At 44.5% G+C, this 13,078-nt stretch overlaps 1 protein-coding gene across 3 annotated transcripts in view; it reads left to right on the top strand.

Annotated features, from left to right (window-relative positions):
• LOC144658643 (death-associated protein kinase 2-like) overlaps positions 1 to 13,078 on the top strand; it is a 125,164-nt gene that overhangs the window by 25,829 nt on the left and 86,257 nt on the right. For all 3 annotated transcript variants that reach the window (XM_078519107.1, XM_078519114.1, XM_078519122.1), the window contains exon 4: positions 11,229 to 11,352. In XM_078519107.1, coding sequence (XP_078375233.1) covers positions 11,229 to 11,352 — 124 coding nt within the window. The remainder of the gene's footprint in view (positions 1 to 11,228; positions 11,353 to 13,078) is intronic.

Genomic DNA, 13,078 nt, shown 5'->3' with positions numbered 1-13,078 from the left:
GAAAATTAAATTAGAAAAGAAAGTTTGGACTCAAATAACTTATAAACACTTTAATAGTACATTTCTAGGCTCAAAAATGGGGTTTCCTTTAATGCGAATGACCCAGTGCGAAGTTTACGACGCGGTAACTGTCATGTTTATTCTGTGTGTTTTAGAAGACACAGGGGGGGTCTAACCGTTTTGTAAGTTTTTGACCGGATCAAGAAATATTTGAAGAAAAAAATCCCACCACGTTTCTAGGCCTACCATAGGCTTTCTTTGGGCAACATATCAAGAATTTTGATTTTACATTTTGTACCGCTGCCCACGCGGTCTGAGTAGAAATTCCTTCTTAAAATGCATAGATAGGACAGATGCAAATTTTATCATAGTAGCACTTTAAGAAAAGCGTTCACTTCAGTAATACACAAGTCTGCAGTTTGGGTGAGTTGAGCTGGTTTTTCCACCTCATAACGGAATTGTCTGCTTTTATCTACATGCCTGGATAAATTCCAGCTTATATGCTTGCAAATCAGTAATTAATATTTTTGTTCCGAATCTTGAATACGGACGTATTTATTTGCAATATAAGCGTATAGCCGTTGCATTTGCCCACTGGAATTTTCTAAACTTGCAAATGCGACGGCTATGCGTGTGTTAAGAATCGAATAATTATATAAATTGTAATAATTTGAAGAAGACATGTTTGATTGTGAAAGTTTTGTGAGACCTCGTGGTTCGTTTTGACAACATTAAAATGGTGAAAATCTACATTTTGTGCGTATGGAACCTTCGAACCTTTGACTGTTCTACCGTTTGAGAACAATTGTGGACCTTTTGAGCCGGATAATTTGGACTTACCGAAAACAGAACGTGGAATTCTATCGAGCAGACGAATAAACAGTGATGGCGGCTACGAGCGGACAAGGCCAAGATTTAATGACCGCAGGACAAAACCCACCGCCTTCGACAAAAGATAAAAACCCTGAAGACGTTGAAATCGACAAGGAAAGCCTAAGCGAAAAAGATGGGAGCGCACTGAGTACCGTTAGTACTAAAATTCAAACCTTTCGTAACAAGAAAAAATCGGCCAAGTCTAGACTAACAAAAGCAAAGAATCAGCTGACTGAATTACTCAAGAGCAGCACACTAAAAGGAACTTTGCCTAGTAAAAACACTGTAAGGAGGGCAATGAACAAAATTAAAACGGAGTTGAGTGATTGAGAAAATCGTTGCCAGTCTAAAAGAGGTTTATGCATTGAGCGAAATTGAAGATGCAGACACAACCATTGAAGCATTGGATAATGAGGTGGATGAAATAGTGGCTTCAGTCGATGGAATTATTGAAACTGGAGAAAAACATGTACAGGAAAGACTTGAGAAGGGAGAGGAGGAATCAGTTGCCCTTTCAAACAAATCCCTGCATGTAATTGATGAAGACAAAGTATCATTGACATCTTCATATGTGAAACAAAAGCAACTAGAGGCAAAACAGGCCAATGAACGCCTTCTACAAGTAGAAGAAGAGCATAGACAGAATGAACTAGAACTAGAAAAAATCACTGCCGAACTTTAACTGTCGAAACAGCGGGCTGAGGAAGCACGAAAGGTGGCTGCTCTGAATCAACAGAGAGCAGATGCAGCAGAGCGTCAGTCCGGCCTGAACAATGAGGATACCATTTCACTGGGCATCTCCCATTCCCCTGATTTACCGTATGGGAACAATCCAAATGTGCCTAATCAATACAATGGAAGACCTGTACCAAGAACCTTGCCCGTGAAATTGAAAGGCGTGGATCTCCCTAAGTTTTCCGGAGAAGACAAAGCTGACTATGAGCCTTGGAAGGCAGCATTTATGTCTATTGTTGATCTAATGGATATTCCAGTTAGCGAGAAAGTATTACGACTTCAAAACAGTCTGACCGGAAAGGCCCTCCTTGCATTGGTTAAAGACCTTGGTTACTCTGTGAATGCTTACGAAAGAGCAAAGGAAAAGTTGGAGAGGAAGTATGGGGGAGAAAGACGCTTACAGATGAAACAGCTGACTGCCCTGCGGGGCTGGCAGAAAGTTCGATCACGAAATCTGGAAGATATGGAGAACTTTCAAAGTGTACTTGAGAGAGTTTTGATAGCACTGAAAGACTGTGGACCGGGTCAAGAGCTTCAATGGCACAATCTTACCCTCACAGCTAAGGAGAAGCTGTCAGAGGAAGGTGTGCAGGCATATAATCATTGGCTAATTGACCATTCCCTTGAAGACAGCTTTGAGTCACTTGTAGACTGGGTGGAGCTCCAAATTCAGATCATGGAAGAAGCTAAGGAAGAAGCAAGTGGGTACGGGAAGAGTAAACCTGATGGGTCAGAAGGACGAATAAATGGTTTTCGAAGCGACCAAGTAGTGTGTGGAAGAAGTTTTACCACAAGAGCGAAGTCAAGAAAGTGCATTGTTGACGCATGTAAGCAGAACCATCCACCTTGGGTTTGTAAAGCCTTCAAAGAGCTATCTGTTCAGAAAAGAAAGGAGCTAATTGGAAACACCAATCGTTGATACCGTTGCCTAGCCGCTGGTCATCACAGTAAAGAATGCCCTAATGCTAAGCGATGTGGAGTTGACAGATGTTTAAGTACCAACAATAGCAACTATCTTCATGAGAGCACTCCCCATCGTGTGAAAGACAGTTCACAAAACCACCTACGAGCAGACGCCTCATCCTTCCGACCACCAGAACAGGAACCGAGGATCCTGCAGGCTACAGGAGCAAGCACCAATGACCCAACCTCGGTAAACCTTCACCCTCGAGAGCAGACATACAAGACCAGCCATGTTGAACACATTTCACTGATGATTCTGCCAGCTCTGATCGGTAACGGAGATAAAGAACTGACAGTGAATGTTATGCTAGACCCATGCTCCACGAGTTCCTACATTTCAGAGGATGATGCCGAAGAACTTGGATTGCAGGGACAAGAGTTAGATCTAACTATTGCAGGAACAGGAGGAACTGAGGTTAAGACACGCTCGGGCAGGGTTGAACTGACTGTAGCAAACCTTGACAGCACATTTTCAAGTCCTTTACAAGCTCATGTCCTCAATGACATTGCTGGCGACACACCAGCTATCCGCTGGTCAGCATTGAAGCAAAAGTGGGCCCACCTATGTCATGTGCCATTTGAGAGTGTATCAAAGCGACGTCAGATTGACATCATGATTGGCAATGATCATTCCATCTTTCATCACGTGTTAAAAGAAGCTTGCGGTGAAGAACCAAATGACCCCGTAACGCGGTTGACGAATTTGGGCTGGGTGTGCTTTGGTCCCACATTGGTGGAAGAGTTTCGACGTAACACTTATTCCCACTTCACACGTACGTATCGCAGTAGTCAAGTCAACAAGCCCCCGCCACCTGAGGACATTCTGCGTTCATTTTGGGAACTTGAATCCCTCGGAATTACAGACCAGGCTGAGCAACAAATGACAACCAAAGAGAAAGTAGTAGTTGCTCAAGTAGCTGAGACATTGGAGTTGAAGAATGGGCGCTACAAAATTGGCATCCCCTAGAAAGAAGGCGAACCAAAGTTAGCGAACAATTATGAAGTAGCTCTTGTAAGACTCAAAAGCTAGGAGAAATCTCTTAAAAGGAAAGGTCCGGACGTCATGAAAGCCTACAGCGAGATCTTCAAAGATTATAAAAGGAAGGGTTACATACAGAGCGTACCCAAATCTGAATTTGAAGAACAATGGTTTCTACCCCACTTTCCAGTGGTCAAAGAAGACAGAGTTACAACAAAAGTTCGTGTAGTTTTTGATGCCGCAGTGAAACATGAAGGGAAGAGCTTGAATGTTGCAATATGGCCGGGGCCAAAACTTCAGAGAGATTTGGTCGATGTTCTGACACGTTTTCGGCGGGCACCTGTAGCCCTGTCTGCTGACATTTCTGAGATGTTCCTTCAGGTTGAACTGCAAGACAAAGACCGTCCTTACCACTGGTTTCTGTGGCGTGACTGTGACTCAAGAAAGCCTGACACATACGAATTCCAACGCCTACTGTTTGGAAATACCGCTTCGCCATTTTGCTCGCAGTATTTTCTTCAAACCCATGCAAAGACGCATGCTTTGGACTTTCCTGAAGCGGCAAACACTGTTGACGACTCCATGTATGTTGATGATGTGCTGGACTGCTGTGAGACTGTTGAAGGTGCTCAACACCTGCGACGCCAGCTATCTGACCTTTTGGCCATGGCTGGCTTCAGGTTAGGAAAGTGGTCGTCCAATGAACCAGTGGTCATCGAAGACATTCCCGAAGAAGACAGACTACCTACCTTGGCGATAAACAAAGATGACTTGCCCAAAGACGGAGACCCTAGGAGTGATGTGGCAAGCCCAAAGGGATGTCTTTTCCTTTCAAGTGGAACAGCCACTCGTTGACAACAAGAAGCCCACCAAGCGAAACGTATTGAGTGCTATAGCAAGCCTGTTTGACTCGTTGCAGTTCTTGGCACTGTTCACCGTAAGAGCCAAGATACTGATGCAGGAAATATGGATGGCTGGTATTGATTGGGACGACGTGTTACCCGAGAGCTTAAAGGTCAAGTGGGAGAAGTGGGTCGCAGAACTCCCACAACTGTCAAATGTTGCTGTCCCTCGTTGTCTGCGTCAATGGAACCCAGAGAACATTGAACTACATCTACTTTCAGATGCTTCCAATGATGCCTTTGCGTCAGTGGCTCGTTTGGTCTGTCGATACCTGGACAGCAATCCATCCTCGTGTCTTATTGCGTCAAAGTGCCGTGTGTCCCCAGTAAAGGCGATGACAATTCCACGGCTAGAGCTTATGGGTGCAGTCCTTTCAAGTCGTCTGGCACAGAACATCCAGAAAGTGATTACTGTTCACAGAACTATCTTCTAGACTGACTCAGAGAACGTTTGGTACTGGGTCCGCAACCAAAGCCGCGAGTTCAAACCATTTGTTTCCAACCGAGTTGGTGAAATTCAAAGAATGACAAGTCCTGAACAGTGGCGACACGTACCGGGAACCATCAACCCAGCAGACCTTCCAACAAGAGGACTTTCTGCTATCAGCCTTAGCCGAGAGTAAAGTTTGGTTAGAGGGACCAGCCTTTCTAAAACCTGGCCAGCAACACCACCCCCAGAGACAACACTAAAAAGATTGAGGACTGTGAAAGGCGAACAGTGACCAGAACGCACATGACCATGAGCCACACCAGTACGATCATCGACCCAAACAAATTCTCAAGCCTCAAACGTCTGGTTCGTGTGACAGGATGGGTTCAGCGGTTCCTGACCAATTGTCAACTACCAATGAATTTACGCAGAAAGGACAGAATCTTCCTGCCAACTGAGATATCTGAAGCAGAGACCATGTGGATCAAGCAAGCCCAAACGCAAGCCTTTCCTGGTGGAAAAGTGAAGGATCGCTGACACGGTTGAACCCTGAGAGTGACGGTGAAAGGTTACTTCGAATGGATGGATGCTTGCGCTTTGCTGACCACCTTCCCTATGACACAAGGCATCCTATCCTTCTACCTATGGACCACGCTGTGACGAGACTAGTAATTGTAGACGCCCATGAAAGACTCGGCCATGGAACAGGAGTGGAACATGTTCTGACTGAGTTGCGAAGTCGTTTCTGGATTGTAAAAAGAAGGCGTATGGTGCGAAGCTTTACTGAGGCCTGTACGGAATGTCGACAGCCGGTTCTCCACAAAGATAGGCAACCAGATGATGCCCCCCTACCCAAGTCAAGACTACAATCTTCGCTGAAGGCGTTTGAGAACGTTGGCGTTGATTATAGTGGTCCGTTCTTGACGAAACAAGGCCGTGGAAAGACAAGACCTGTGCCTTTTTACTTGTCTCACTACCCGAGCTGTGCATTTGGAAATGTCTTACTCCTTAGACACTGACTCGTTTATTAACGCATTTGGCCAGATGACATCAAGGAGGGGGACACCAACCTAGGTGATCTCTGACAATGGAACCAACTTTGTGGGAGCAAAGCGTGAACTGCGGGAGTTGGTGGAGTCCCTTGACCCAGACAGGATTATGCAAGAAACTGCGACGTATCACCCCATCGACTGCAAGTTTAACCCACCGTCTGCCCCCCATTTTGGTGGAGTATTTGAGGCTTGCCGAAACATCAAAATTTTCGAAACAAAAAAATTTGCCACTCTCCCCGAGCCACTTCCTAGTTGGAGAATTGGGAGGATCATTTGCCCCAGAAGCACTTGACCACGAACAAGCCTACAACCCCAAGAAACGGTGGCACCGCGTGCAGCATCTTCTAGGACAGTTCTGGAAGCGGTGGAGAAAGGAGTTTCTGCCCAGCCTTAACGTCAGAAAGAAACGGTTTCACCCAAGTTACAACTTGAAAGAAGGCGACGTCGTACTGATTGTGGAGCCAAATGCCCGTTGAGGGGAGTGGCCTCTTGGCCGTGTGATTGAGGCATACCCTGGTGCCAATGGACTAGTACGAGTCGTCAAAGTCAAGGCAAAGCACAAGGAGTACTTGCGTCCTGTCCATCGCTTGTGTCCCCTGAAGTTTGTGGCAGACAGTGCTGAGGAGTGAGAGCCATTATTAAAGAGATTGACTGTGGTGCTGAAATTGCACACGATTTCGAAAGTGACATTTGTTTATGTTTTGTTACCGAAACTGTGATAGGAACGTAGATTAGATAGAATGATTTGATTTTTTGAACTTTGTTGAGAAACAGTCAGTGACAGTTGGTCCCCCATGGACTCTAGATTTTTGTGCTTGTCATAAGTTTGCGAATGCAATTGCATTCGGGAGGGGGATGTTAAGAATCGAATAATTATATAAATTGTAATTATTTGAAGAAATTAATATTTAACCCGTTGCCTCAGAGATTACCGCTTAAGTATCGCGGGCGCATTTTCACACGTGAGAAATCGGAAGACATGTTTGATTGTGAAAGTTTTGTGAGACCTCGTGGTTCGTTTTGACGACATTAAATGGTGAAAATCTATGTTTTGTGTGTAAGGAACCTTCGAACCTTTGACTGTTCTACCGTTTGAGAACAACGTGTATGTTGCAACTAAATACTCCCAAAGAGATATATTTCTCACAAAACAGAGCGCAGAGAATTCGTAAATATTTGTAAAATGGGTAAATGATTATTTATAGCTACAGAGAGTGATCGCCAGTAAACATCAAAACTTGTGTGACGGTCACCAAGGAGTCGCCTGGCCTTGTGAGTAATAGTTTTATTTATAAATAGATTGGACATGTCAAAATACTTTTCGGCTTCGCAGTGAAACATTCAGTGCCCGCTAAGAGGCAAACGTTGAAACGACACAAAAATATTTTTCACCCTGAAGAAAGAGCAGAGAGTTCGTAATACTAGCAATCGCTTGCCGAAACATCAAAATTTGCGTGACCGTTACCAAGGTTAGGACGTGTGCATCTGGAACGATTTACCAACAAAAAACCCTGACCCATTCTGGTTTCCATACCCCTTTCGTTTCTCTTAGCTGGCTGGGCCTTGGCACAAGAAAACTAAGGCCTCTGGAGACACAGGATTTCCAGTCCTAATCTAGGTCTTCCGTCTTCCTTTCAAGTAAGATGGTAAAGATATTGGGGGGAAGCTAATGTCACTCTAGGACCGAATTCCGCACATTTTTGTTAACTCTCAAGGGACTGTTTTAATTTCACAAGGGATTTGTCTGTGGGTGTTTTAAGCGTCACTCAGTAGTGGGGCGTCAACACGTGCGATGTCGTAGAAAAAACATGACTTGTCAATTTTATAAACGTTATATAACAATTTTGAAACGTGAGTAGCCCAATTGCTACATTACATAACCAATTGAGAATGTGAGGGGTTCAGCGCTCGAAGGCAACAAAGTTTTAAACGATTAAGAACGCAAATTTGTACTGGTACAAGTCTTTCGCGCAATTAATTTAACCTAAAACGATTAAGAACGCAAATGTGTACTGGTACAAGTCTTTCACACACCAAAACGTTGCTAATATTTAACCAAAGGGAACTAATTGGGCAACAATTGATTATTTCTGCTCAGTTGCACAATTTAGAATTGCAACATCATTCAATGCAGGTTGTAAAATAACAGAACAGTCAAGATGGCTGACAAGTGAAATGTGTTATCCTCTGCTACGTGAAACACAGCAATAATGACTAGCTAGGAGGGTAGAGTCTTATTTGACAATTAATCACATCTCCCAAAAAAGAAAAAATTGTAAAAAAAAAGTACAAAAAAAAAACAAAAAAAAAACGAAAAAAAAAAAGCACTCGCTTAAAAAAAAAATGAAAACTAAAAGAGTCTTTCCTATCTCAACAGTCTATAGATCAACCGGTTGGGTACTACGGGCCCACTGCGGGTGACAAGACCTGCATCTCCTGTGGTTCTGGAGCGGCTCAGGGGATGTAAATCTGGCGGTGCAGGTGCAATTGTGGTGGTCTGGTTCCTCCGGGAGCTCCTTATCTGGACTACAGATGTCTGCTGCCAAGAATTCTCATCCAAGCTACATGTCCTGGAGCTGGGCAAACTCTTAAATCTGCCTGTTGCGGCGATACTTCCTCCATTTTCACCTGAACTACATAGGATCTTGGTGTGTGGTGATGTTGGACTACATAGCTGGCTTCCATTCCTTGGCAGCTGTCCAAGGCTGCATGCGCACTGGTTCCGGGCTGAAGTTCCTTCATCCTTCTTGCGTGACGGTCATGGTACTTGACTTTGTCTTCTCTAGAACCTGGAGACTTTGTACTGGTCGCTTGCAGGCTGGAGTAAACTTTCTTTCATGGGCAACTCCTCCCGACGACCCATGAGTAGTTGTGCTGGAGACAGCTCATGTCTGGTAATGGTGCGATCCAAAAACCAGATCTTGTCATTTCCCACAACTTCTAAATTAACTCTACCCCACCTGTGGGTAATGCGGGAGGTGGTAGTGCTAAAGCCAATCTTGGCAAATCCTATCATCTCAACTGAGCCAATCGGACAACTCTGATCCCATGACTCCAAACTCCTTTTCTTTCACACCACTTACCATTCACTATGTCGGTAGCACAAAACTCCACTCCCTACAAGTGGGTGCACGGCAAGCTGGCGTCTGGCATATAGACAAATGTGACATTCCCCACTCACTTCTCTGCTCGCCGCCCCAGCTCTTGATCTGGCGGAGCATTTCAGGTGTAGACCTTGGTACAAGCGTGTCCCTTTTCCGTCTGGGATCTGTCCAGGGTCTCCTCTGACTCCGCCCACCTGTAAGAACTACAGTAGCTCTGGTCTTCATCGCTCATTCTCACTCATCTTCCTCCAGTCTCACAAGGTGTCACGACTCAACAGTCTCCTCCCACATTGAGGATCATGTCTACGTCTGTGACAGGACTTTCGCCTAGGCCTCTCCCTTCGCTGTGGAATCTATCACTCTGTGTCTGCACGGATGATACACGGTGGTCAACGCTTCGCGGGCGCTTTTGCTTTCGCCCCGTCCTGGTCGTCTTTTCTGCCCTGGGTGGGGCGCTGGCCGGCCCTAGCTGTCTCTGTTCTCCTCCCGGGCCCGCCTCTCGCTGCCCGTCCCTTCTCTCTTGGGTCGCGGCCGCTCCTCCGGTGGGGGGGCTGGGTCCGCTCGCTGCGCCTTGCTCTCTGTTCCTGCCTCGTCGTTGCCCGCCCTCTCCCCTGGCGCCCCGTCCCGCTTCTCGCGCTGGCGTCCGTGCGTCCTCGCGGCGCCCGGGTCTCTTCTCGCTCCTTCGGCTCCTCTCTCCACTTGTGTCGGCGTCTCCCCTCGCTCCTCTGTCCACTCTTTCTGTCTCCCTGCGTCTTTCCCTCGGCAGCTGTCGCGCGTCTCCCCGCGCCGCGTCTCGGGTTGCGCTCCTTCTCACCTCGCCACCCCTTGGGTGCTGACTGCGCTCCGTGCACGACCGTGCACTTGGCTTGTCTCTCGCCTTCTTGTGCAGTCTTGCACGTCCCGACTCTCCGGACTCTTTCCCTTGTCTTGTGTTTCCGTCTCGGACCCTCGACTGGAATCCTGCGTACTTCGGCACTGACAGCCAGATGGGTTTCGCTGCTCTTTCTGACACCTGATGATGATGATGGCTGACAAGTGAAATGTGTTTATTCCTCGTGCTTCGTCCGTGACATCAGCAGCACATAATGACTAGCTAGGGAGGGTAGAGTCTTATTTGACACATTTATATCACACAGGTGTGAAGTGATATTTACAAGTGTTTTTGTAGCCTGTTGTGAAATTGGAAGCAGTAAACGCTTTAAGTTTTTGCTTCTGTTCAGAAGTTAATGCATCGCCATTAGAAAAAAAAACAGCAACTGTTTTACTGAAAATGTAGCCGTAAGAAATGGCATGTGTAGTCGTAAGGAAAAGAATAACGCGAGGATATTGCTTTTGGCAATATCCAAGCGAAAATTTACTTCTCAATGTGGGGTAAAGATTGCGTGACGAGACAAAAGGTAACTCTGTCGTGCGTAACCTTTATCGGGAACCCTGCATTAAGCCGAGTAGAAATCTTTCTAATTCGAAAGGAAACAACTATTTCGATTAAAGGCAAACGTCACCGTTTGCTATTTTTAACCAAGCCACAGTATATGAGTCGCAAAGCGCCCAGCCGTCGCGACTGACAAATACAGCATTTCCTCCGCGAAAATAAAAAAAATTGCTTGAACTGAAAGACGTCTGAATTCTTCCATGATATGTTCGATCAACAATGCCCAGGATAAACCTTCTACTCATACTTTATGCAAAATAGTCGCTATCTCGAAGAGATCTTTGATTCACTTCCGTTTGGGAATTCTTTGTTCCAAACAGCTAATCGAAAATTTGTGATTTAATTCAAAAATCCAAGAAAGAAATCATCTTTGAACATCTGAAGGAAGATATATCCTTAGTTTGCGGAGAGAAATCAAACTACGGCTACAAATATCATATTTTTTAAAAAACGCGTGGAAACGACTTGAAAAGTAAAGCTTTAATTTTTCGAATTTTGATAAATTTCCATCCTAGCCATTACAAACAAAGACACTTTTTAACAGTTTCAGTGCTGTAGTAAAAACTGGTAAAATTTCGTGACAATGCCCCTTAAAGAATAATATGCCAACCCATTAGACCTTCAAATTCCCAGCTATCGCGGACAAATAGATACTGGGATCCTACTGCATATAATATATAATTATTCACTAAAAGGATATTTTTATTGAATCCAGTAAATAAATGTTAAGTCAATTTTGTTTGCAAAATTTTGTTTAGCCAGAGAACATTGTGTTGAAGGACAAAGTGAAGAAAAAAGTCAAGCTCATTGACTTTGGTCTAGCAAGAATAATACCACCAGGAGAAGTAGTAAAAGCTATCATGGGAACTCCAGAGTTCGTAGGTAAATGATGTTTAATTTATACATTTATTGAATTATTACTACAGTCGAAGCTCTCTTAAGCCTGGTTCTCATATGATCGTCCCGTCGTCTCTGTCGCTTCTGTCGCTTCGTTTGCTTGCTCCTCACCTCGACTTGCAAACGACAGAAGCGACAGGGACGATTGGGGCGATCATGGACCAGCCTTTAACGGATACTCTCGTAAGCGGACAGCTCTACTTACGGCCGCATTGTTTGAAACCCCGTTTTAACTCCCATACAAACTCTGTATTTTTACATTCTCGTAAGCGGACATTCCCGTAAGCAGCCGTGGACACTTCCAGAGATTACGACTTAGACTTTTTCTTTGTTTTTAAGCTCCCGTTTGCGGACACCCCAAAGAAAATCCTTCTAACAACCTCTGTATCTTGGTTTTTCAATCAACTTCACGTCGCCGTTTGTCACAATGATTTTTACAGAACTTTACAGTAATTACAGTACCATATTTCAGTGTTTGTTTTGTCGTCATCAACGTCTGTTCGGTTATTGTTAGCTAGGCGAGCTCCTGTAAGAGGCCATCTATCCCCTTCACCTCTAGTAGCCGCTTACGAGAACCATTCTCGTAAGCGGCCAGCTCCAGTTACGGACACTTTTTTCGCGTCCCGAGGGTGTCTGCTTACGAGAGCTTCAACTGTAATCTGCAACATACATGTATTGAACAGTTAAGACAGAATCCATCAGGAAATCGAGTAATATTAATTTAAGTTGGCTGCACTCCTCCCAGCACCAAAATCTTCGGGCGAAATGCTTGGAATTCGGGCAACAAGCATAGAGGAAAAAAAAAATAGAAAATATGCTAACAAATCTCAACATGACATTGAAAACGAATTACATCAACAGAAAAAGTATTGAAAATATACCGAATTTTGTGGTTCAAAAGTCTAAATTTCTCATTTATCTGCTTTCGTTTCCTCTTGCAAATTACTATAATCATGTTCAATTTTTCTCGCAAATTCTGCGTAACACCCCAGTTTGATGCAGTTGCAATCATTTTGAAGTGAGTAGGAAATTGGCGTGGGCAACCAGAAGTTAGGCTTTTGCATAGCTTGAGCGTTTGCGTGCGGAGGATCCAGTGTAAGACCTTGAAACAAAGCTGTTACAAATGTGATGAGGCTAATGCTTTTGTCTCAAATGTTAAGTTCTATTAGCGCTATAGCTCAAATCTTTCGACAAAATGTTTTAACCCATCATCACCCCTGAATGTTTCATATGGTTTTGCATCACTTTTAAGTGGTGCAAAACACAGTATAAATTGGCTCCCCCAAAATACTTAAATCTTTGCTAAACTAGAATGGATAAACAAAATATTTTCGAATAAAGGATATAGTGCATTGTCATCTTCGGCATCACCAAAGAAGAACTATCATTAAATTAAACAACTACCATTTCCTTTAAGCAAGCAAACAATGTTTGTACATAACTATTTCAATGCCCATTATTTTTATATGCCTCTTCTCTATATTCGGCTTTCCCACATGTCATATTTTTTTCGGGCAATAAGGTCTCCGCCCCTCAGGTCCTAAGGTGCCCCTATGCCTACAGTGTATGCAATTAATAAACTTAACCTCATTCCAAAGCGGGTTGAGCCAGTGTTGTGGGTAAAATCCGAAACGGTTAAGGTCGGGGTACGGGCGAATCGGATTTCTCGTTCGTGCTCCTTGGTCCTGTCCTGCATAGGTCTTCCAGTCTC

This window comes from Oculina patagonica, chromosome 1 (genome assembly GCF_052425735.1).
Source record: "Oculina patagonica isolate OP01 chromosome 1, crgOcupat, whole genome shotgun sequence".
NCBI lineage: Eukaryota > Metazoa > Cnidaria > Anthozoa > Scleractinia > Oculinidae > Oculina > Oculina patagonica.
Note: the sequence above shows the minus strand (reverse complement) of the source record. Positions and strands in the feature narration are given on the sequence as shown.